Raw genomic sequence first — 21,816 nt, 5'->3', positions numbered from 1 at the left:
CTCCGGTACAAACAAACGGTCTCGGTATCTCACACTCAGGTCGGGATACACCGTCAAACCCTTCTCAATTTTCCCACTGGAGATCTTCTCTCGGAGGGATTCTACCTCAAGGTCACCTCTCTGTGCCTCTAACACTCTAATCACAAGTGTAGGCTGCGCAACAACAGAAAACAAGACCGCAGTCTCAACAGATTCGCCCAGTAGCAAATCAAACTCGCCAAGTGCTCCCAACATCTCCCATTCCCGGATGGCTATACAAGCTACATCACTAATGGTTTTCCTACTAAGGGCATCAGCCACAACATTGGCCTTTCCCGGATGATAATGCAACTCAAAATCATAATCCTCGATGAACTCCATCCATCTCCTCTGCCTCAGATTCAAGTCTCTCTGTGTAAACAGATACTTCAAACTCTTGTGATCCGAGAATACCTCGAACCTCTCACCATAAAGGTAGTGCCTCCAGATTTTCAAGGCAAAGATCACAGCTGCTAACTCTAGGTCGTGTGTGGGGTAATTCTTCTCGTGTATTTTCAACTGACGTGAGCCGTAAGCTACCACTTTCCCCTCCTGCATCAACACACAACCCAAACCCTCTCGTGAGGCATCACAATAAACCGCATAACCCAACCCTCTCTCCGGAATAGTCAATACCGGAGCGGTGGTCAATCTAACTTTCAACTCTTGGAACGACTTTTCACAAGTCTCACTCCACACAAACTTGACTCCCTTCCGAGTCAGTCTAGTCAACGGTGACGCTAACCTGGAGAAATCTTTCACAAACCGACGGTAATACCCAGCTAATCCCAGAAAACTGCGGATCTCAAACACACTCTTAGGCTGTGCCCAATCTTGCACTGCCTCAACCTTGGATGTATCAACAGACACCCCTTCCCCGGATACCACGTGGCCTAAGAATTTGACTTCCCCCAGCCAGAACTCACACTTCCCAAACTTGGCATACAGTCTATGGGCTCTAAGTAACTCAAGCACCACTCTCAAGTGTGCCTCGTGCTCCTCCTCAGAAGATGAATAGATAAGGATGTCATCCACAAAGACAACCACAAATCGATCTAAGAACTCCCGGAAAACCCGGTTCATCAAGTCCATAAAGACTGCCGGTGCATTGGTAAGCCCAAATGGCATCACCAGAAACTCATAATGGCCATACCGCGTACGGAATGCCGTCTTCGGAATGTCCTCATCCCTGACCCTCAACTGGTGGTAACCCGATCTCAAGTCTATCTTAGAGAAACAACGGGAACCCTTCAACTGGTCAAACAAATCATCTATACGGGGCATAGGATACTTATTCTTAACCGTAGCCCGATTCAACTTCCGGTAGTCTATACACAATCTCAAGGCACCATCTTTCTTTTTAACAAAGAGGGCCGGTGCTCCCCACGGTGAAACACTAGGGCGAACAAAGCCCTTATCGAGCAATTCCTGGAGCTGAACTTTCAACTCAACCAACTCTGCTGGAGCAAAACGGTAAGGTGCCATAGAAATCGGCGCCGTACCAGGCACTAAATCAATAGAGAACTCTATCTCTCGGTGAGGTGGCAAACTAACAAGATCTTCGGGAAAGACATCCGAATACTCACAAACCACCCTCGGTAACACAATCAGTGTCTCATCACACTTACTACTCTCAAAGCTAGCAAGTAGACTACTAAGCTCACTTCGCCCTCGCGAGTCATACCCCGGTGGCAAAACACTACCAACCCGGTCTCCCAAGAAATGGAACCACTCCCCGCTCAAGGTACATAATGTAACCCTCTGGCGGTAGCAATCAATAACAGCCCGGTATGACGATAACCAGTCCATACCCAAAATAACATCAAAACCCTTCATGGGCATGACAACAAACGGAAAAGGAAGCCTATAATCGGCGACCTCTATATCACATCCTCTAACACCCTGTTTTAGGATCAACTCACCACCCAAAGGCGATACCACACAAATAGGAGATGCTAACTGTGCTAACTCCAATTCCAAAACAGATGCAAATGCAGCAGATACAAAAGAATGAGATGCACCCGTGTCTATCAACACACTAGCAACTGAATTGCAAAACAGAAAAGTACCTCTCACTACTGATGGAGCTGGTACTAAATCCTGCGCGGTAACAGCATACACGCGCCCCGTAGGCCCCTGGTCTACCTGCTCACCTCTCGGAGCAAAAGACTGCTGCACAGACTGGGATGACGAAACTCCCGGATTGGCCCTCGAGGCCTGCACAGACTGAGCTGGCTGAAAACCCTGCGTCTGCCTAGAACCAGACGCTCCCGAAGTGGCACTCAACTGTGGGCAAAACCTTTTCATGTGCCCAGGTTGTCCACACTGATAACAAGTCAAGAGCTGCCCCCTGCCCAAACTCTGACTCTGCGGTCTAGCTGAAGAAGAAGCAGCTTTCTGACCCCCACCCTTCTGCGGGCAAACAGATACCTTGTGACCCAGCTGGCCACACTTGTAACAAGTGAATTCCCCCTGACTGCCTCTCCCCGAGCCTACACTAGGCACTGGAAAGGTCGATCTAGAGACTGCACCCTGAGACTGCTGAGGGTTATTACCCTTCTGTCTCCTGCCATCACTCTGACTATCCTGGCTCCTCTTGGAGCCTCTCTGACCCTCATCCTCCTCCTGCATCATAAGCTCCATATGAGCTGCAGCATCTACCAGGTGTCTATACTCTCGAATATAAGACCCACCAATTCTCAACTTGAGGCCCCGCCTCAACTTCCGCTCAAACTCATAGCAACGGCGTTCCTCAGACGCCACCAGTTCAGGTGCAAACCTAGACAGACTGGTAAAAGTAGCCTCAAACTCGGCCACTGACAAGCCCTGCTGATTAAGCCGGCTAAACTGATCCCTCAGCTTTTCCCTAGCCGCTGCTGATAAAAACCTCTCCTGAAAAGCATTTATAAACGCCTCCCAAGTACCACCAACACGAGCTTTCTCGTACTTCCACCATTGACCCGCATCTCCCTTCAGCTGGAAGGATGCCAAGGTCACTTTCAGTGCTCCGTCCTCGATGCCAAGCATCTCAAACGTCTTCGTTGTCTGTTCGAGCCATTCATCTGCCTTAAGCGGCTCTTTAGGATCCCCGATAAACTCGTCCGGATTACACCGAAAGAACTCCCTCTTCAAGAAGGAAGGCCCTGTCTCAGCTGCCTGATTCCCAGCTCTAAGAATACCCAAAGCTCCTGCTATCTCTCTGGCCAAGGCACCCATAGCCTGCTGACCCACTGGCTCGGCCACATTGGCCTGCCCAACTCCCTCCTGCACTGCCGGAATCTCACCCTGTAACGGTACTTCCTGCCTCGCAGGTCTACCACGCCTAGCACCTCTTCCTCGTCCTGACATCCTAATAAAGGTAACACAGAACGTTAGCACATTCATAAGTGTGCCGAAACTAAACACTCACGTCCTAATGCATGGACAACTGTAATTCACTCCACATAAGCACATAAACACATAAGCACTTACGAACTTCATTTCCGGATAATGATAGTCCCGAGGCGTTACTAGAGTTCCGGTTAGAAACAGCATTGATCAAGTGCTTTTCCAACAAGACTTCCAGAAACTCAAGGATCCAATCAACATCCCAGAAATTAAATCCCATACCCACATAGTCACATAAGCATGTTATCACTTAAGCACATAGCATATGATACTACATCTAAGTCTCTATCAAGCGAGACAAACCCATTGTGATCCTAATCACTTCCCACGTACCCAAAGTATTCGAACCCGGTACGCTCTGATACCAAGTTGTAACGCCCTCAAAATAATAACAATAAACCCATCAGATAAGACATGCATTTACATATAAACTAACCACATTCTTTCATTCATTAGAGTTCCATTACATAAGTATTACATGTTAACCTCATAACAAAATGCCCTACGGGCTTACAGCTTTCCAAGTTAACACTTGGTTACAACAAAGAGTTCTAACTCGTTTACACATTAAGCCCTTGGCTTGAAATTACATGTAATACATCAAAAGTAAAACGACAAAACTATGCCCGCCACTAGCCTCCCAGCTATGTCCTTGGAGGTGGCATGCTTCCTGTACCTGAAAATGATATTCCCATATAGGGTGAGCCACAGCCCAGTAGAAATACACTAAACCAACCATGGACAATGACTAAAACATTAGCAATTGATAGTTGGTCAACACTGATACAATCACATAAATTACATATTTATGTCAACGACTTACAAGTCCCAATTGCTTTTCATTTTCCCTTTTTCAATAGATAAGCATGCTAGCTCTATCATCATTTCCACAGATATGTATAAAAACTATATCTCACATTCAGATAAGCATAAAAGCTATATCCACATTCTCAACAGATATGTATATCAACAATATCCACAGATAAGCATACAAGCTGTATCCACACTTCACAACAGATATGTATATCAACAATATCCACAGATAAGCATACAAGCTGTATCCACACTTCACTTCACAAAGATAAGCATATGAGCTCTATCTTCACTTCTCTAGACAAGCATATGAGCTCTGTCTACGGAGTTCATCCCCTATCTCCTCCCAATACCTATCCGGTTTAGAGGTACATCCCCTATCTTCCCCTAAACCGCGGAGTACATCCCCTATCTCCTCCTCTACACATAACGTATATAAACACATTGGTTCTATATACAATCACACAATACACACAATTAATGTATTCTATCAACCGTCAAGTTCCATGACACATTCCATTGATTAGTTTCCGTTTACCTAATCATCATGCATTGTCTACAACAATCTCGACTATCCTCCACCGATAGCCCAAAGCAGTTATTTCTAAACAGAAAATAAATGCACAAATGGATATTCAATCAACATTTCATTTCCTCATTTCTCACCAATTAATTATCCCAATTAATTAAACAATGTAATTAGGCCATTTTCCATAATTACCATTTCAACCCTTAGGTCCCATTTTCATCAATGATTCAACAATCATTCTATTTTTCTATGCCAAACATGCATCTAGGTTTATTATGAATAAAACCCCAACTTTTGTAAAATTACACAAAAGCCCCAAACTTTCACATATTTACCAAACCAAGCCCAACATCTCAAAATACCAAAATTTAAAGACAAAACCCATAGAGAGGAGTAGGATATCCCTACCTTAAAGTTTAAGCCAAAAAGGAGATGAAGACTCCAAGATCAACTTGCTCCAAATCCAAACTTTTTCAGATTAAATCGAAGCTCTCAACGCCCTCTATCTTTTTAACAAAGGCCCTAGGCTAGATTCAACACTTAGGGAGATCAAATCTTAGAGAGAGTGCAAGTTTAGAGAGAGAGGGTGTCGGATTTAGGGTTTAATCAAAGAAAAGGACTGAAAAAGTGATGTTTTAGACGCTGCTGTCCGCTGATATAAAACACGCTCGCTCGAGCGAAGGATTGGTCGCTCGAGCTACCAGACACAAAAAACTCTCGCTCGAGCCAAGAAGTTCTCGATCGAGCGAAGAAAAACCCAGACCGCTCGAGCCACGAAAAGCTCGCTCGAGCCAGAAACTACAACTCTCAGGTCCAGAACCGGGGCAACACTACTCTCGCTCGAGCGACAAACTCCTCGCTCGAGCAAAGGACCAAAAATCTGGGCAGCAACACTAGGCTCCCAAACACAACCAACCTGTAACAAACCTGCCCAACACATCCCATAACTCACTATACAAGGTACAAAGGATGCAAACATGATAATAAACAACAACCAACATCCACGGACACATGTCCGGATCACTATACAACAAGGGTAAATCCGGGATCGCTATAGTGTTCAATAGGTCAATTCTTGATAGACTCTCAGGATCTAGGAAGCATAGATACGGATATGAGATACGGATACGACACGATACGGATACAGCGATACGACAAAATTTAAAAAAATAGGATACAGGTACGGCTAGGATACGTTTGTGAAAAATATATTTTTTTAAATTATTAATAGTGAGTTACACATAAACTAAAGAACGTTGAGAAACCACAGTGTAATTTTATAATGCAAAATACTATATTTTAAGAATTTTGTATTAATTTAAGCTAGTAGCTTGTTTACTTTTTAAATTTTTAATAGGTCTTGCAAATGTTTCATTTCAATATCAAGTTTAATATATTTATATTACAATAATAGAACAATTCGCAATTTGTCCCTATGGTTTTTTCCTTTGACACTAGTGAAAAATATTATATTCAAGTTTACTTGCTTATTTATTTATTGATATTTAATTTTACCATTATTATATTCTCTTGTTAATTCTTGCTTTCTATGTAGTTATAGAGGACATGCATGAAATAATTAAGATACATCAATTTGATAAATTCTATTATTTAACTCACTATACTCTTCTCATCGAAGAACTTAACAAAATATTATAAAAATATTCTTATATTTATACTTGCAATTATATTATATTATATTACTATGCAAGAAATGTTACAATTCTAATTTCATAAAACAAGTAAGCATAACTTGGAGTATCCGATACTTCAAAATTAAGTATCCGATACTCCAAAATTAATGAAAAAATAATTAAGAAGTATCCGATACTTTTAATAAGTATCCGATACGGATACGATACGGATACGTCACCCCATTTGAAGTATCCGTGCTTCATAGCTCAAGATATATAATGGATAAACTGGCTCATTTACTTCATGTGAAGAATTCTTATTAATGAAAGCTGTATAAAGGACGTGTGAGGTAGGACTACAAAAAATAAACACTGGTACAAAAGCAAACAAACACTTCGTACAACCAACACGATGAAACAATATTTGTGCAATCCATAATTCGATTCTTTTTTTCATTTGAAAAAAATTGTTTTAGTTGTACATGCATAACCACAAGTATGCCCAATATAGTGGCATGTGTGTGATGCAAGCAGAAGGTGCTGCACTTCACATATTCCAATGTTGATTTAAGAGTAGAGTTTGAAGTAGAATCCATTTCAAAAGCTACACATACAAACGAGAACATGCTCGTCTCCTTTTAGACTTCAATGAACAAAATGAAAATCATGTCACAAACCATTATTTGATGAGTCTACCAAATAAATGAGGTTAGGAATTTAAATACTTAACAAACCTCACTCATGTTCTACTTCATCAGTTCAAAATCGTAAGTGGAGAAACAATTTTACAAAAATAAAAGAAAGAAAGAATATTTGAGAAACAGAGTAAGATTTGAGAATGCTTACATTGAGCTTTGGAAGAGCGGAAAGAAAGAAATAGAACTTCAAAATTAAAGAAGCCTTAAACCACACTGTCATCCATAGACATCACCACTTAAGCAGAAAAATTGCTGAAAATTGAAAAGTAATTGGGTTAGTGACTGCCACAAAATGGAGACCAAACAACATATGTAGACGAAGCAAAAAGGCATTAATGATTCATGGTGAAAATACATAAATTCTAGGTAAGTAATCGATGCTCCGACCCAAAAATTAAAAAAGAAAAAGAAATATATGATTGATTATTGTGATTGGGCATGTGATCCTAACTATGTCTGGGTTGTAAAAGTGAAAACAAATTACCATTCTGCAATATGATTTTTATTTTTATTTTTATTTTTTTTATCAGAAAACAAAAAGAGTTTATGAATAATAATGTGAATCATTACAATCAATAAATAAACATGGGGAAGGGATAATAAAGAATAGAAAAAAACAAGTAGCATACAAAACCACCTTAAATTCCGAACATAGACCCAAAATCCCTCTATGAAGAAGAATACAGTGGTTGGTTGGCAATAGGAATGGCAACGGGGTGGGGCCAAGGATCACACTCCCCGTCCCCGGTCCTGATCCCCGACAGGAAACCTGTCACCATCCCCGCCCCCTAACAGGGATCGGGTTTCCCCAACCCCGAAAATTCCTCTCCCAAATCTATTTCAACATCATTAACAACTTTCAACATCAACAAAATCATCAAGTGGTGACAAAATTATCATCAACAACAAAATCATCATCAACACTGTGTGTATCACCTACCAAAAAAAAAAGGACAAATAGAGACACGCACACACACACGTACATGTATACATACACATCAACACAGATCTGAGTGTGCATCATCAACACAAATCTGAGATCTGTATGTCATCAAACAGATCTGAGATCGGTGATGGTGACTACAACAAACGACAGAGGAAATCGGGGGCAATGGACAACAGAGGTGGACGGCGGTGACTGTGACGAACAACGGAGGAGGACGGCGGTGCGAGACGACAGAGGCGGTGGCGCTGAGGAGAAGGAGAGTTGCGAGAGTGAGAGAGAGAGACTCTGAGTGAGTGAGAGGGAGAGAGAGATGAGAGACGGTGAGGAAGAAAGAGATCAAAGACTGTGAGGAAGAGAGAGAAACAGTACGTAGAAAGTATATATATATCACGTCAGGGACAAACAAGGCTAGGGCCTTGGCTTGGACAGTTATCATTGTCCCCGGCCCGAAATTGATCGGGGATTGATTTTTGAATACCATCCCCGTCCCGTCAGGGGTATTTTTGGGGAAAAAACCGTTCAATTTGGGATCGGGGGATCGGGTCCCCGTTGGGCCAGTTTCAAATTGCCATGCCAACTTGGCAAGAGACCAACAGTGAGAACACTTGAAATGGAATTCTCTTGTTTTTCAATAATATATATATATATATATATATTTAAGAAATTAATTTGGCCTCTTCATCTTCAACCTTCATCAAGTTAGAACATCTCCAACCCTTCACCAATTTTTTCATTTACTTTGACTCCAAATTTGAATAAAAAGTTAGATATGATATGAAATACTCCAATCCTTACATCAAAATCTTTTAAAAATTTCCTCTCTTATCCCAATATTTTCTTTTTATCAAATTTGATAGGGAAATGCTTCATCTTTTTTAAACTTTTTTCAAATTCAATGCTTTTTTTTTTGTGATTTTCTACATTTAAAAGGGAAAACTAATATGATAAAAAATAAAAATAAAATAAAATAAACATAGCCCAACCTCCCCATATATTATAAGTAATACACAGGCTCTGTTGTGAGGAGATGAGGAGATTGTGACACTGTTAGCATTGATAAAAATAATAAAATAATAATTTTGATATATTTAGATTGGGTGATTTTTGAGGAGTGACTACCTGGCAGTTTTGATTGCTCATATTGCAATTTATTCCTCTACCTCCTCTCTACTTCAAAGATGTATTTGTCATCTATGAAGACTACAGGAATGGGAGTGATGAAGAGATTTCGAGCATACCGCTCGAGCGAAACACTTCACTGCTCTAGCGGTAAATACAATGTCACAGAAGTTTTGCAAATCTACAATAAAAGTACTAGGAGTCTCACATCTACGCTCGAGTAAAGACTTGATTGCTTGAGCGGTCTTGCCTGTAAACAGGCAAGATACTGGGAGCCTCGAATCACCACTCGAGCGACCAATTGATCGCTCAAGCAATCTCCTACAACAGAATGTTACAATCTTCCCCCTTAAGGAAATTTCATGAAATTTCGTGACTCCTGTCAATAACAAAATCCAACAACCCAATGACATTCCACACCATACTAACAATAACCACAACCGTCAATAATGGAGGTCCGATAAACAATGTTTTTAAGTAGCATAGCTGCATAGGTACTACAATAGATGAGCTCTATCCCTATCCAACATGTCAATACTGATACTTTCAAGAGAATAACCTTTCTTAAACTACGGGTAGCGGGTTGGGTTGGGGGGGTGGATTGGCAAGTAAATTGCACACCCAAAATCCCAGGTTTATTCTTCTGTCCTTCTACATTTTTCTTCTTCCTACATCACTTTTGTATTGAGAATGAATTCAAGTATTACTAAAGGATGAAGGATTGGGACTTAGGAAACTGAGGTTTTTAAACAAAGCATTTTAGAAAATGGCTAGGGAGATATGCTGAGGAAGATAAGGGTAGTGTATACAAGTCTTTTGGGGTGAAATTATGGAAGAACTAAAGGAATAGCTGAGAAGAATTCTCCAAACATATTTACTTTTCGGTAGGAAATTTGCAAAGATGAGATTTCATGATGACTACTATATGGTAGATCCACGGACTAATAGTTCCAACTCTCTTCAAAATCACATCATATAAGGAAGCCATGGCACCAAGCAATGTTAGTGGAGTAGATGGTATAGTGGTTTGGCCTAGTTGTATAAGGCCTTACAAGAATGAGACGTTGACATGGTGGAAACATCGCCACGCTTTATCCCACTCTAGTAGATGCCAAAGGGGTAGAAGGCTTACTTTGTCGCAAGAAGGCACAAAACGTAAAAATTTTAAGGTTTGATTCTATTCTAGTAATATTCCTAGCCAATAATTGACCAAGGCCTTCCTAAAGTGTCCCTTCTCTTTTTCCCTTGATACATATCAACATTGGAAAGAATTATGATCTTGACAATTTGATGAAATGGGAAAGTATTCAAAGGAAATCCAAAAAAAGGTTGATAACCTATTGGCTAAAGCCTAAACCCTTATTTTGTTTTCATTATTTAAGATATACCTTACTAGAGTTGACAACTCAGAGTGATCGTCAAGTGAGGATAAGAGTTAAACATTGACGGATGGTGGGCTCCTATTAGTGGTGTGCCCTAAAAACCCCTTGTCATTTAATTAATAAAGGGAAAAGTTTTATTATATCATACTATCTTTTTTGTGCAATTGTTTACATTGTAAGTCCATACAATTAAAGTTCAAAATTTATGTCTTCAGAGTTAAAATTGAGAGACATGTACTTCTCAGTATTTTATTCTTAAAAGTTCCTAGTTATACGATTACTATTTGGATGTTAGCAATCCAAACCAAATGGACCAGCATGTGTTATGCTTGTTCAATTGGAAGAGGGAGTAGTCTCAAGTCACTTGTGCGGGACAATCAAACAACCATGTGTGTGCTTGTTAGAGAACAAGTGACCACCCAGGAACATATCTAGTTCACTTATATGCTATAGTTGTGTGTGCAACCCTTAGACTGAGAACATCATGATTATCTTGTGTGTGCATTGCTAAGTTTTGACAATACAATATGTTTATATTCTAACAACGAAATATGAACCTGTATAGATAGGAGTTAGTGAGACACCCATGAAGGCAAGTGAATGTTTAAGAATTGATCCGTCACTCTCAAGTAAAGACATAGAATATATGTGATCTTTTAGGCTATAACTTGAGAAATACCTTTGTCAAGGCAAAGTAATAATTAGAAGGGAGTTTCCAATTTCACCAATACAAGTTGATATGCATTAGATTAGACACATGATTGAGTTAGGGGTTTGACAAACCTCAATGTCCTAATGACCTTTTGAGACATTATACGATGAAAGGATTGAATGTATGGTAACTGTTTGAAGGGGTCATTTTGTATATTCATAATATCTGGTATGTTCATAATATGTTGCTTGGTGTCACTCAAGATTTGTGGAAGCCCAAGGAAATGTTCCATGGGACATTTAAAATTCATAATAAATATCAAGAATTTATATTATTTCTACTACACAAATAAGTGTGAACCTAAAATTTCACACACAATAAGGACATGTAATATAATGGAATGAAAAGAGTTAATCCAAATTAAGTGTTAATCAGGGATTTAAATTAATTAAGAGTTTCGAAAAGCGGTTGAGGTCGCCATAATGGTTGCAGTTGCGGAGTATAAAGGCCGTAAAGTAACGGTTGTGGTAACCGAAACCATGAATTTTTTAATTTTTTGCACAATTTGAAAAAAACTTACCGATACGCATATTTTTTTTTAAATCAAATTTATTAGGGTTTAAAATAGATTTTGATCAATTTTTGTTAGTTTTTAAGTATAATCCAATATATTTCACATTTTTAAATCACTATAAAAGGAACTTTTTACATTTTATTTCAATAGTTAATAACTTTAAGAATAATTGATTTTAAACGTCTATAAAATTATTTTTGACCAATACCTGAACTAACTAAATAAAAAATATTTACAATTATTAAATGAAATGATTATAAAAAAATAAAAAATAAAAAAAAATTGTGCCATAAACAAAAATTATTTTTGAGCTAATGATTTTTTTTAAAAGACATTTTTTTAGGCAACACTTTACAGCTAACTAAATAAAATTATTTACAATTAAGTATTTAATGAAATGATTATAAAAATAAGAATCGTGCCATATGCAAAAATTATTTTTGAGATTTTTTTTAAGACATTTTTTAGACAACACATTATAGTAACAAAATAAAAAATATTTACAATTAAATATTAAATGAAATGATTATAAAAATAAATACAACCATTGTTTATATATTTTTTATTTTACATGCTAATGTAATGAAAGAAAAATTAAAAAAAAAGAATTATAAAGAAAAAAAATTCATACAAGATTTTTTTCTTTGAACTTGAATCACTTGAGTATTCGTTCTTTTTTTGTAAGAATTTTTTTTTTGGAAAGGAAGCTATTCAGAATATTGTAACGGTGTGTAACAGGCCATTACAGTACCACTACGGCCATTACGTAACACCGAAACAACAATTACACGTGAATTTCCGTTGCACTGCAAAAGCGGGTGTAATAGGTAACGCTTACCACCGCAACAGTTACGTAACGGCCGCAACCGTTACGTAACACCGCTTTTTGAAACCATGAGCTAATTAATGAGATTATTGCAATTAAGAGTTAATTGTGATATAACTTGTTCATTGTAACGTACTTATCAAAAAACAAAAACAAAAAAACATCTTTGTTATAAGATCAGGAAGATCATCAATCCTTGTGGGACAAGATAGAGTTGGTCCTCAAATATGAGAGCTATTATAAGAGCTAGCACTCCAGAGATTGACATCTGCCTCTCAGTCTCTCTAGAATACTTGTGAGCTTGACAATGCCTTTGTTATAAGACTTTTAGAGGTCGGATGCTTGAACTACTTTTGAATTGGAGTGAATTCAAAAATCAAGCAAGGAATTGAATTTTGTGTTTGAGGTATTGTTCAAACTATTTCCATGGATGTTTGTATCTATGTTTCAGATATATCACAAATATAATCATTGGGGATTGAGAATAAAAATAAATTTTAAATTCCTTTATGCCTAGCCTAGGTACGCAATTTCCAACAGCTCCTCCATGCTTGTATTTGGATGGAGTAACATAGGCAATCTTTTGAAGGACTGGAATTGCCTGATCTGGCATTAAAACATGCTGATGTGAGATCCCCTTATTTGGTTAGCTGGGATTAGGGAAAATCCTCCTTCCATATTGATTTTTCTGTTTAGACAGCCTACAGGCTTGTTTTGCTTGCTAATATACATCTGCATCCTATCCTATGTACATGGTTGCACCGATTTGATGCATTTTCTTAACAGAACATTACTTATTAAAGAAGTCAAGAAAAAGAAAAAGTATCTACCTTGAGTGAGAACAGCCACTCTAACCGTCTGTCCAGTTCCCTTGGGTAAATTCACCAATCACGAAAGAAATAGAATAACAGCAGAAACTAATTGTAGTCCATGAGATTGCTACCATATTTCTCATTACAATTAATCAAATGCAGGGAAAACTCACTGTTGCCCTCAGCAGTTGATCATTGTATTATGGGTCAATGTTGAGACGGAAATGAGCTTCAGCTGTTTCTACAAACTTTGTGCTTGCCATTTGCTTGAGCAATGATATTGCTGTTTTTAAGTCATACTCTTTCTTGTTTTCCCTCAATTTTTGAATTTCCAAGAATCTCTTAGACCTCCTCTAATAATCCCAACAAAAGGAGGATAAGGAGTAAGTTAAAAACGCAGCAACAACATGAATGTGAAAGTAGGAGACATGAATGTGAAAGTATAGGGGTAGACAACTTAAACAAACAAAAGAGGAGACAAGACCAGCAACCACAGTAACAAATATCACGTTCGGTATTCATGCAAAGCAAATTTCTGATTTACAAAGGCAATATATGTCAAGAATTTTTAAACGTGAGGTCTTCTAGCTCTTGTTCTATAACAATTTACAATTTATAATAATTTAAAACACAAGGGCTTTTAATCATTTTGAATAATTTGAGAATTCAGATAAAATTGCAGAATTATTGTTAATATTCAAGACCTGATTATATAAAAGGCATTCTTTTCAAATGAGCATGAACTATGACATAAAAAGGTGTTCTCAAAACTTGAGAATGAACTAATACTCTACTGCAACCACAACCTGTATAGCCAAAGTTAAATAAATAAATAAAGGGCAAAACCACTAGATATAGCGAAAGTTTGTAGATAATCAAAAGATGAAGAAATGAAGAAACAAAAATATGACATACAGTCCTTTTCAGACGCTACAATGGAGGATTCTAAGGGATTGAAGTTCTCAAGTCGTCATTAAGATAAAACTCAAGCAAAAACAAGTAAATAAATGACTATAATACACCCACAATACATGGTTTCAATCTCTCATATAGGTTTCCTATAACTGAAACTGCAAAATAAACAGAAATCAAACTGATGTAGAATAAAATAGACTAGGTGTATGTTAAATAGCTTGCTTGTTGTAGTCTATAAATAGGTGATATAATACCCATTGTACTGAGTTTTTGAAATAAAGAATATATATTGAAATTGGAGTAGAGCTTGGTTTCTCTCTCTAGCCCTTAGGGGTTTTACCCCTAATTGGGGCATTTGTCTTCTTTCTCTCAATTTGATTCTTGATTTGCATTTGGATTGCATCACAAACAAAATTCAATATGTAATTCACTACACACATCCATAATCCAAGAAAAACAAAATAAAAACCAATTAAAGTAGATCTTAATTAGCACAATCTATCCCCAACTCAATTAAAAGATTCTTGAAACCAAAATTTTTACAATCACAGTTAAAATAAATGTGAAAATCAAAGAAACCCAACAAATTAAATCACTAATGTGTCCACAATTGAAGAGAAAGGGAAATAAGTAATGAGATTACACATACTCTGTCACTCTTGAGAGGCAATGCAGCTTTGCCTTTCTTGGGCTTAGTTGGGATAACAACAACACCACTTTCCACAACACCCTCAACACCCTCTTGGAGTTGTTCAGTTTCTTCTGCTAACTCTGCTTCAGCAGACAAAGCGGCCACAACAACTGGGGAATTGGGTGAAGAAACATCAATCCAATTGTTGGATTTTCTGTGTGAAATGTAAGACAAGTGAGTAGAGAGAGAAAGTGTTGGAGAAGTTGAAGAAGCATGGTTTGAGTTTGAAGGAGAGAGAGGGGGTGAGGTGCTGGGGGAGAAGAGATGAAGCGCCGTGGGATAGCATGAGAGTGGAGGGAGTTGCAGAGGAGGCCATTTTTGTTAGTCCAACTACTTCTCTCCGTCTCTGTCTAAACGATGATAACGTTAGGGATAGGTTGTGCACGCATAGTTTTTTTTTTTTTATTTTTTATTAATACCCTTATGAGAATTTTTTATTAGAAAATTTATTAGTAAATCCTATTTTCATGACCTATCGACCATTTAGTTCGGTAAATATTTTTATAATTTATATCATATTTTACATTAAAATCTCTCAAATAATATATACTCATATTTGAAAACGTAATAAGATAATAATACACATATTAAAATAAGTCTCATTGTTACATTTTTAAAATGACACATTTGTCGAAAAGTTTAATAAAATAATAATGCATAAATATCTCATTGTCCATTTTGAAAAGAATGACATATGTGGAAAAAGTTTAATAAGACAATAGTAGACACATTAGAATGATGTTCCATTGTCACATTTTAAGAATAGTATATTTGCCAAAAGTTTAATAAGACAATAATGTACAAATGTTCTATTATTACATTTTAAGAAGAATGACATATTTAACAAAAGTTTAATAAGACAAATAATGTATACATTAGAATGATGCCACATTGTCACATTTTAAAAATGACACATTTGAGAAAAAATTTAATAAGACAATAATACACAAATAAAGCCTATTCACATTTGGAATATTCAAAAAATATAGTGAAAAGATCTCATGGTGTACCTTTTCAAATTCAATGGGACTTAATAGTTTACAAGAAAATTTGGTGCATACTTTGCGGGATGACACTTCTAAATAAATTTCCCCTTCTTTTTTTTTTAATATAATTAATTAAAAAAATAAAAGTTTTAATTTTTTTTCATAATTTAGTAGTTTTTTTTTAAAAAAAAATTAGATGCACCTAACAAGTAAATTTTTGTGAAGAAATTTTTTTAAAAAAACATTAGAGGTGAAAAAAAAATTTTGGTATATTTTCATATTTTTTGTCTTTAGGAATTCTTTTATTTTATTTTTCATAAATATTTAATTTTCAGATACATCTAAATTAGATATACTTACAAAGTAAAAAAATTTAGGGTGATGCACCATTAAATCCCAAATCTCTAACGTTTGATCCATTCAGTCCTAACTTTTATCTTATGAGCCAATAAGTCCTATTCTAGTGCTAATAACAGATTGATCGATTTTTTAGAGCATGTTGCACCAGCTAATAGGGGTAAATGTGGGTTTTGGTGATGTGTAATTTACGTCTCTGCCCAAAAGCTTACTGTAGAGATTTTTGGTTTCCTTCCTAACTGATCGGAATGGAAGAGACGGATATGGAAATTTTTGAGTTTCCAATGTCAGTGGGAAGATGATATGTTGACGCTTGATTCTGTATCTCTAGTTTTCTATGTTGCGTAACGCTTGATTTGTGAACCTAATATGGTATGTTTCTATTTGATTACAGTTTCGTAATGTTAGAAATTCTAGCGTAATGTTGTCGGATGTTAATGGTAGGGGTGGGGTGTTGTGATTTCCCTAAAGGTTATGGTTGTGTAATGCCTATTTCCTTTGTGATTCTTGTTGTTGGCAATTGGTGGGTTGGAATACGTTTGCGGTTTTGGGCCATATGAAGTTGTTATGGTGTGTTTGGTATAACTGTAATGTTAGGGGTAGTTGTGGTGTTGATTCTGGTATTGTGTCATGGCAGGGTGTCATTTCCCCTGTTTTTTTAGTTGTATGTTAGTTGGTGGTGATGTGGATTGTGAATGGGTTATTCGATAGTTAGGCTGTGATGCTAGTAACATACATGTTAACAAATTCAACTGCTATGGTTATATTTTATACGTTGGGATCTGTCTGTCGTGTTGTGTTGTAATATGGTTGGGGCAAATATGTGGTGATGTTGTTGAGGTTGGTGTTCATATGTAGTCATCTCGATGCATGATTTTGTAAGTTTATATGTTCGTGTGTGATTAATTGAACGGCGTAAGTGCAACATCAACCAGAAGAATTGTACCTGCTAAAACAAATGCCATTTGGAATAAGCCATTTGAAGGAAGCCCTTATCATTGAAATGAGGCCTCTGAAGTTTGAAAATTTTGGGATGAGTTTGTTGGCTTGACGTTGGGAAAGTAATTGACATACATATATTTGTATGCAATGTAGGTAATTGGTGAAACACATGCACATTTTCCAAACTGAGGATCCCCATTTCAATGTTAAACGATTGACATGAATCACTTATTTCAAAATGCGTACGTTTGAATGAGTTAACAATTTTGTGGTTGATGTTATAGGAATGTCGTTCGATTAATTGTACGCTAACAACTAAAATGGAAAAAATCACACTCTAATATATATATGCTCGTTGTAGATATGCCTTGAAACTCATGTACAAGTAAGCAATTAACATTGAAACGGGAATTATGAGATGAACAAACGAAAGTCAGATCTAAATGGTCGAAATACCCGAAGTGCTTATTCTATTCTTTCGAAATAACTTGCTATGAATGTTAGTAGATGCAATGGTAGTTCCTTTGGGTGTGTTGTTATGTGGCAATGGTAGTCCCTTTGGTACTGGGTGTGGTTATGGTAATGGCGATGTGGAATATTAATAATCAATGTGTTGTGTAATATGTGATATGAATGACATTCATCCTAATGAAATGCAGTAACAGTGTGATATGTTGAATCTGAAGGGTTGTTGCGGTCTTAACTAGTTGTGTGATGTTGTTGATGTCCCTTGTGGTTTGTATGTCTCTTAATGATACATTGTGTGTAACACCCCCAATATATTACAATAAAGATAACTCATATGCGGAATAAATATGAAAAACAACATACTTTCATATATCAGAGTTCACTGTTTAACAAATAATTAAATGCCTTGTTGGCTTTCATCTTTCCAAGACATTGCTTGGTTACACAAATTGAGTCTCACTCATTACATCTTAAGCCCTTGGCTTTACAAATAACAAACATGCACACATAAAGCATAAATAGGAAACTCTTGCTTCCCGAGAGTCCATCCATGCTATTGCGTTGGAGGTAACACCTCACCTGCACCTGAAAAATGATATTCCCGTATAGGGTGAGCTAACAGCCCAGTAGAAATAATCTAACACAATTTATGAAGTTTAGCAAAGGTATAAATACCACGTATATAAACAATACCGATATGGAAGCATCCAAAAGGCCTACATATCCATATGCCACTGAGGCCAATCTTATCCTATGTTCCATCTATTCATTTGTAGTTCATATACACTACTCAATTCATGAGTTAAATTCATTATCTTTTAACAACCAAATGAGACTACAACTTAATGGTTTTCCAATTATACAAAACACACATAAGCACTTCAAATCTGCCATTTTACGAAAATTTCGTCCGCGGGAATCAGCACCCATGTATGTTTTCTCAAATATGCCATTTTACGGATATTTCATCCGCGGGAATCGGCACCCATGTATGTTTTCTCAAATATGCCATTTTACGGATATTTTGTTCGCAGGAATTGGCACCAATGTATATACATGATTTTCTCAAATATGCCATTTTACAGATATTTCGTCCGCGGGAATCGGCACCCATGTATGTTTTCGCAAATATGCCATTTTACGGATATTTCGTCTGCGGGAATTGGCACCCATGTATATATAAGATTTTCGGGTCTTTCACCCAGGACACTCCGGCCAACTTGCTTTAAATGGAGTCCATCCCCTTTCTCCTCCCTAACAAATATACATACGCAATGTATTTATAAACAAAATCATATGTGGAGTGCATCCCCTATCTCCTCCCAATAAACATACATATACAATGTATTTAAACACATTGTCATATACAATGATCAATTATAGCACATATTCAATGTGTTAATCCGACCGTCATATTCAATGACATAATTCAGTTGATTAGTTTCAATTTACCTAATCATCATGCAGTTCTACAATAATCATGGCTATCCTCCACCGATAGCCCAAAACAATTATCACTAAACAGGTAAATAAATCTATCAACAGATAAATTATTACATCTTCCATAGGCGAGTGATTTATCAATCCAACTACACCATTCAATTACATTTCTACCCAATTCCATCATTTCCAATTCAATTATATATTCCCATAATTAATTTCATTATTTTGACAAACAATTCATTTAATCCCAATTAGGACATTTTTCCCTCTTTCTCAAATAACAACCCCAAAACTCAATTTCATCAATTATACATAAATAATCCCATTTCAAAACCCCATATGCACAATAGAGTCCAAAACCGAGAAACCCCTCTTTTATAATTTCAAATCCAAATCTTAGGTTTGTTCATACCACAACAAAATCTCATCATCTATACACAATAGCAAATAACTAAGCTAAAAGCCATATTAGAGTGTAGAAAATCCCTACCTCAAGCCAAGCAGAGGAAGCAAGCAAAACTCCAATTTTCGACTTTGTTGGATTTTGATCTCCACCGGTTAAAATGCTCCTCTTGAGATGCTCATCAATTTAACCTTAAGAACTTCAGAAATATTTTTGTTGTTCGGCCTAGTGCAAAATTTGCTAACTCTCGCCCTCCCATGGTTTCCATGAATTCAACATAACTCATCCAGAATTCAGGGTAAACAACACAAGGAATTAAGCATCTCTCATAAAGGTTCACAGCCCAATCAAAAATCTTCTTGCATCTCAACAAAGTCCAGGTAGAAATGCCAATTTTCTAGTTGATTTTCATCAAGTGCCATTACATGAAAATAAGGCCCCTGGATATTAGTTTCGAAACAATGAATTTTCTTTTCCACCTCACAAGCTTCCTGGTAGAATTGTCCCCCAATAGATATATATTTCTGCAGAGCTTTATTTCTAAAGAAGCCAGTGGAAGGATCTAGCAGGTTGTTAATGACACAAGAGACTTCATCTTCAAGCATCGAGACTGCATCATCAGGAACAGCTTCTGGTTCCATATCAATGTAGTTGTTATGTTGTTTCATCTCTTCTTCCAGAATGGCCACAAACTTCTTAAAATTATCATAATAGCGACACAGTATGTTGCAGATTGCACAGCTCGTTCAAAGATTTCACCAACCTTGTCAACCGTGCATAAGTGTGCCTTATGAGCAGCATACTTCCTCCAGTACCATGAGACATGTCACAAGCTTCATCCTCAGCTCATGTCGGACCAGCAAAGACACAGATTGGCGACCAACCTCCGGCGCAGCAGCTCAGCAGCAGTGCAATACACAGCTTTCGGAGCTCCAGCAAAGAACATCGTTGGTTCGTTGGGTTTACGAGCTCTCCAGATTTTTCTCACTCACAGAAATCCGGGACTCGTCAAGTGTTTGTTTTCGCGGAGCTCGGGTGTTTGTGTGTTTGTTTTCTAATAGACCTACAAGGATTTGCCAACTCCTCTAACACGTAGACTGGTTCTCCAACAACCCAAATCAGCTCATGCTTACTTGAGGAGGTGGCAGAGAACCCATCGGCCAACTTGCAAGCCTGCTCAATACGACCAGCTTTGCACAAAACACTGATCATAACTTCGAAAGCTGTTTCTGGGATGATCCCCATCGGTGCTAGCTCATAGTCAGAACTCATCTACCCAGATCACTCACCAAGCTTTTCTCTCTCTAAGTCACACTGGGTATGGACTTCTCTCTCTCTAACATAATAATTCTCCACCCACAAACATGGGCCCTTCCACCGAATTGAACACTCAGATACAGAGATATATTGTATATTTTATTTCCACCAAATTTTGTCCCCCTCTTTTCTCTCTAAAGAAAATATTCCATTGCCCCCACACATTTTGATCATGATCACTCTAATTTTTTTTTTTTTTTTTTTCAGGTCGTCACATTGTGTGGTGGAATGGAAGCTAGTAACTAATTGTTAGTGTCGTAATGTTATGTATAGTGTTTCTCCCTATTTTGTTCATGCTCCGTTTGACATGTTTTTCGAGTGTCGTGTCTCTTAATCCATTTAGGAAAAAAAAAATAAACAAAGGGTATACATGTAAATTCAAATGGAACCAATATCAATTAAATAAATCTTATCAAAAAAAGAGGACTAATTGGTCCATGAGAAAACTATCAGGACTAAATGGTTTAACTTTGCCTCATATAGGATTTATGGGTAAATTTTTCAAAAATTTAAAGAGGTTTATTAAATAAATAAAAAAAAAAACACTTAAATAGTTTCTAAAAACAAAACCAAACATATTGATATTGTCATTTTAGGCATTTAATCCGAGATGTTATGTGTAAGTCAAATGTCAATTTTTTATATATTTAAATAACATATTCTTAACAAAATATTTACATTGACGTAAACTTATAATTCAAAATGGCAACGTATCATTTTTCAGTTGAAGGTGTAAAGTGATATTGGATGATAGTTCAATGGGCTAAAGTGTAATTTACCCTATGAAAGGGTATTTTCATTATGAAGGTCTAAATTGAAAAGAAAAAATAAATAAATAAATAGATGAGGGGAGTTAGGTGCTACAAATTTTAGTTTCGTGGGTAAAATGATATAGAACAATTGT

At 37.0% G+C, this 21,816-nt stretch overlaps 1 protein-coding gene and 1 long non-coding RNA gene across 2 annotated transcripts in view; both read right to left on the bottom strand.

Moving 5' to 3' along the window:
* Nucleotides 1–15,331, bottom strand: part of LOC114297811 (large ribosomal subunit protein uL1c) — a 45,390-nt gene extending 30,059 nt beyond the window's left edge. Inside the window, 4 exon segments of the mRNA XM_082915780.1 lie at nucleotides 13,409–13,464; nucleotides 13,565–13,743; nucleotides 14,955–15,125; nucleotides 15,127–15,331. Coding sequence (XP_082771906.1) covers nucleotides 13,409–13,464; nucleotides 13,565–13,743; nucleotides 14,955–15,125; nucleotides 15,127–15,312 — 592 coding nt within the window. The 5' untranslated portion in view covers nucleotides 15,313–15,331.
* A 2,766-nt stretch (nucleotides 15,332–18,097) lies between these two features.
* LOC145820373 (uncharacterized) lies at nucleotides 18,098–20,995 on the bottom strand. Its single transcript, XR_014361766.1, has 2 exons — nucleotides 19,683–20,995; nucleotides 18,098–18,334 (listed from the first exon to the last, which is right to left on the bottom strand). It is a non-coding gene; the product is annotated as an uncharacterized LOC145820373 (long non-coding RNA).
* Between the last annotated feature and the right edge of the window lie 821 nt (nucleotides 20,996–21,816).

Source organism: Camellia sinensis, chromosome 2, assembly GCF_055761805.1.
Source record: "Camellia sinensis isolate YWXY chromosome 2, ASM5576180v1, whole genome shotgun sequence".
Lineage (NCBI taxonomy): Eukaryota > Viridiplantae > Streptophyta > Magnoliopsida > Ericales > Theaceae > Camellia > Camellia sinensis.
The sequence above is the reverse complement of the archived record's forward strand: the minus strand, read 5'-3'. Positions and strand labels throughout refer to the sequence as shown.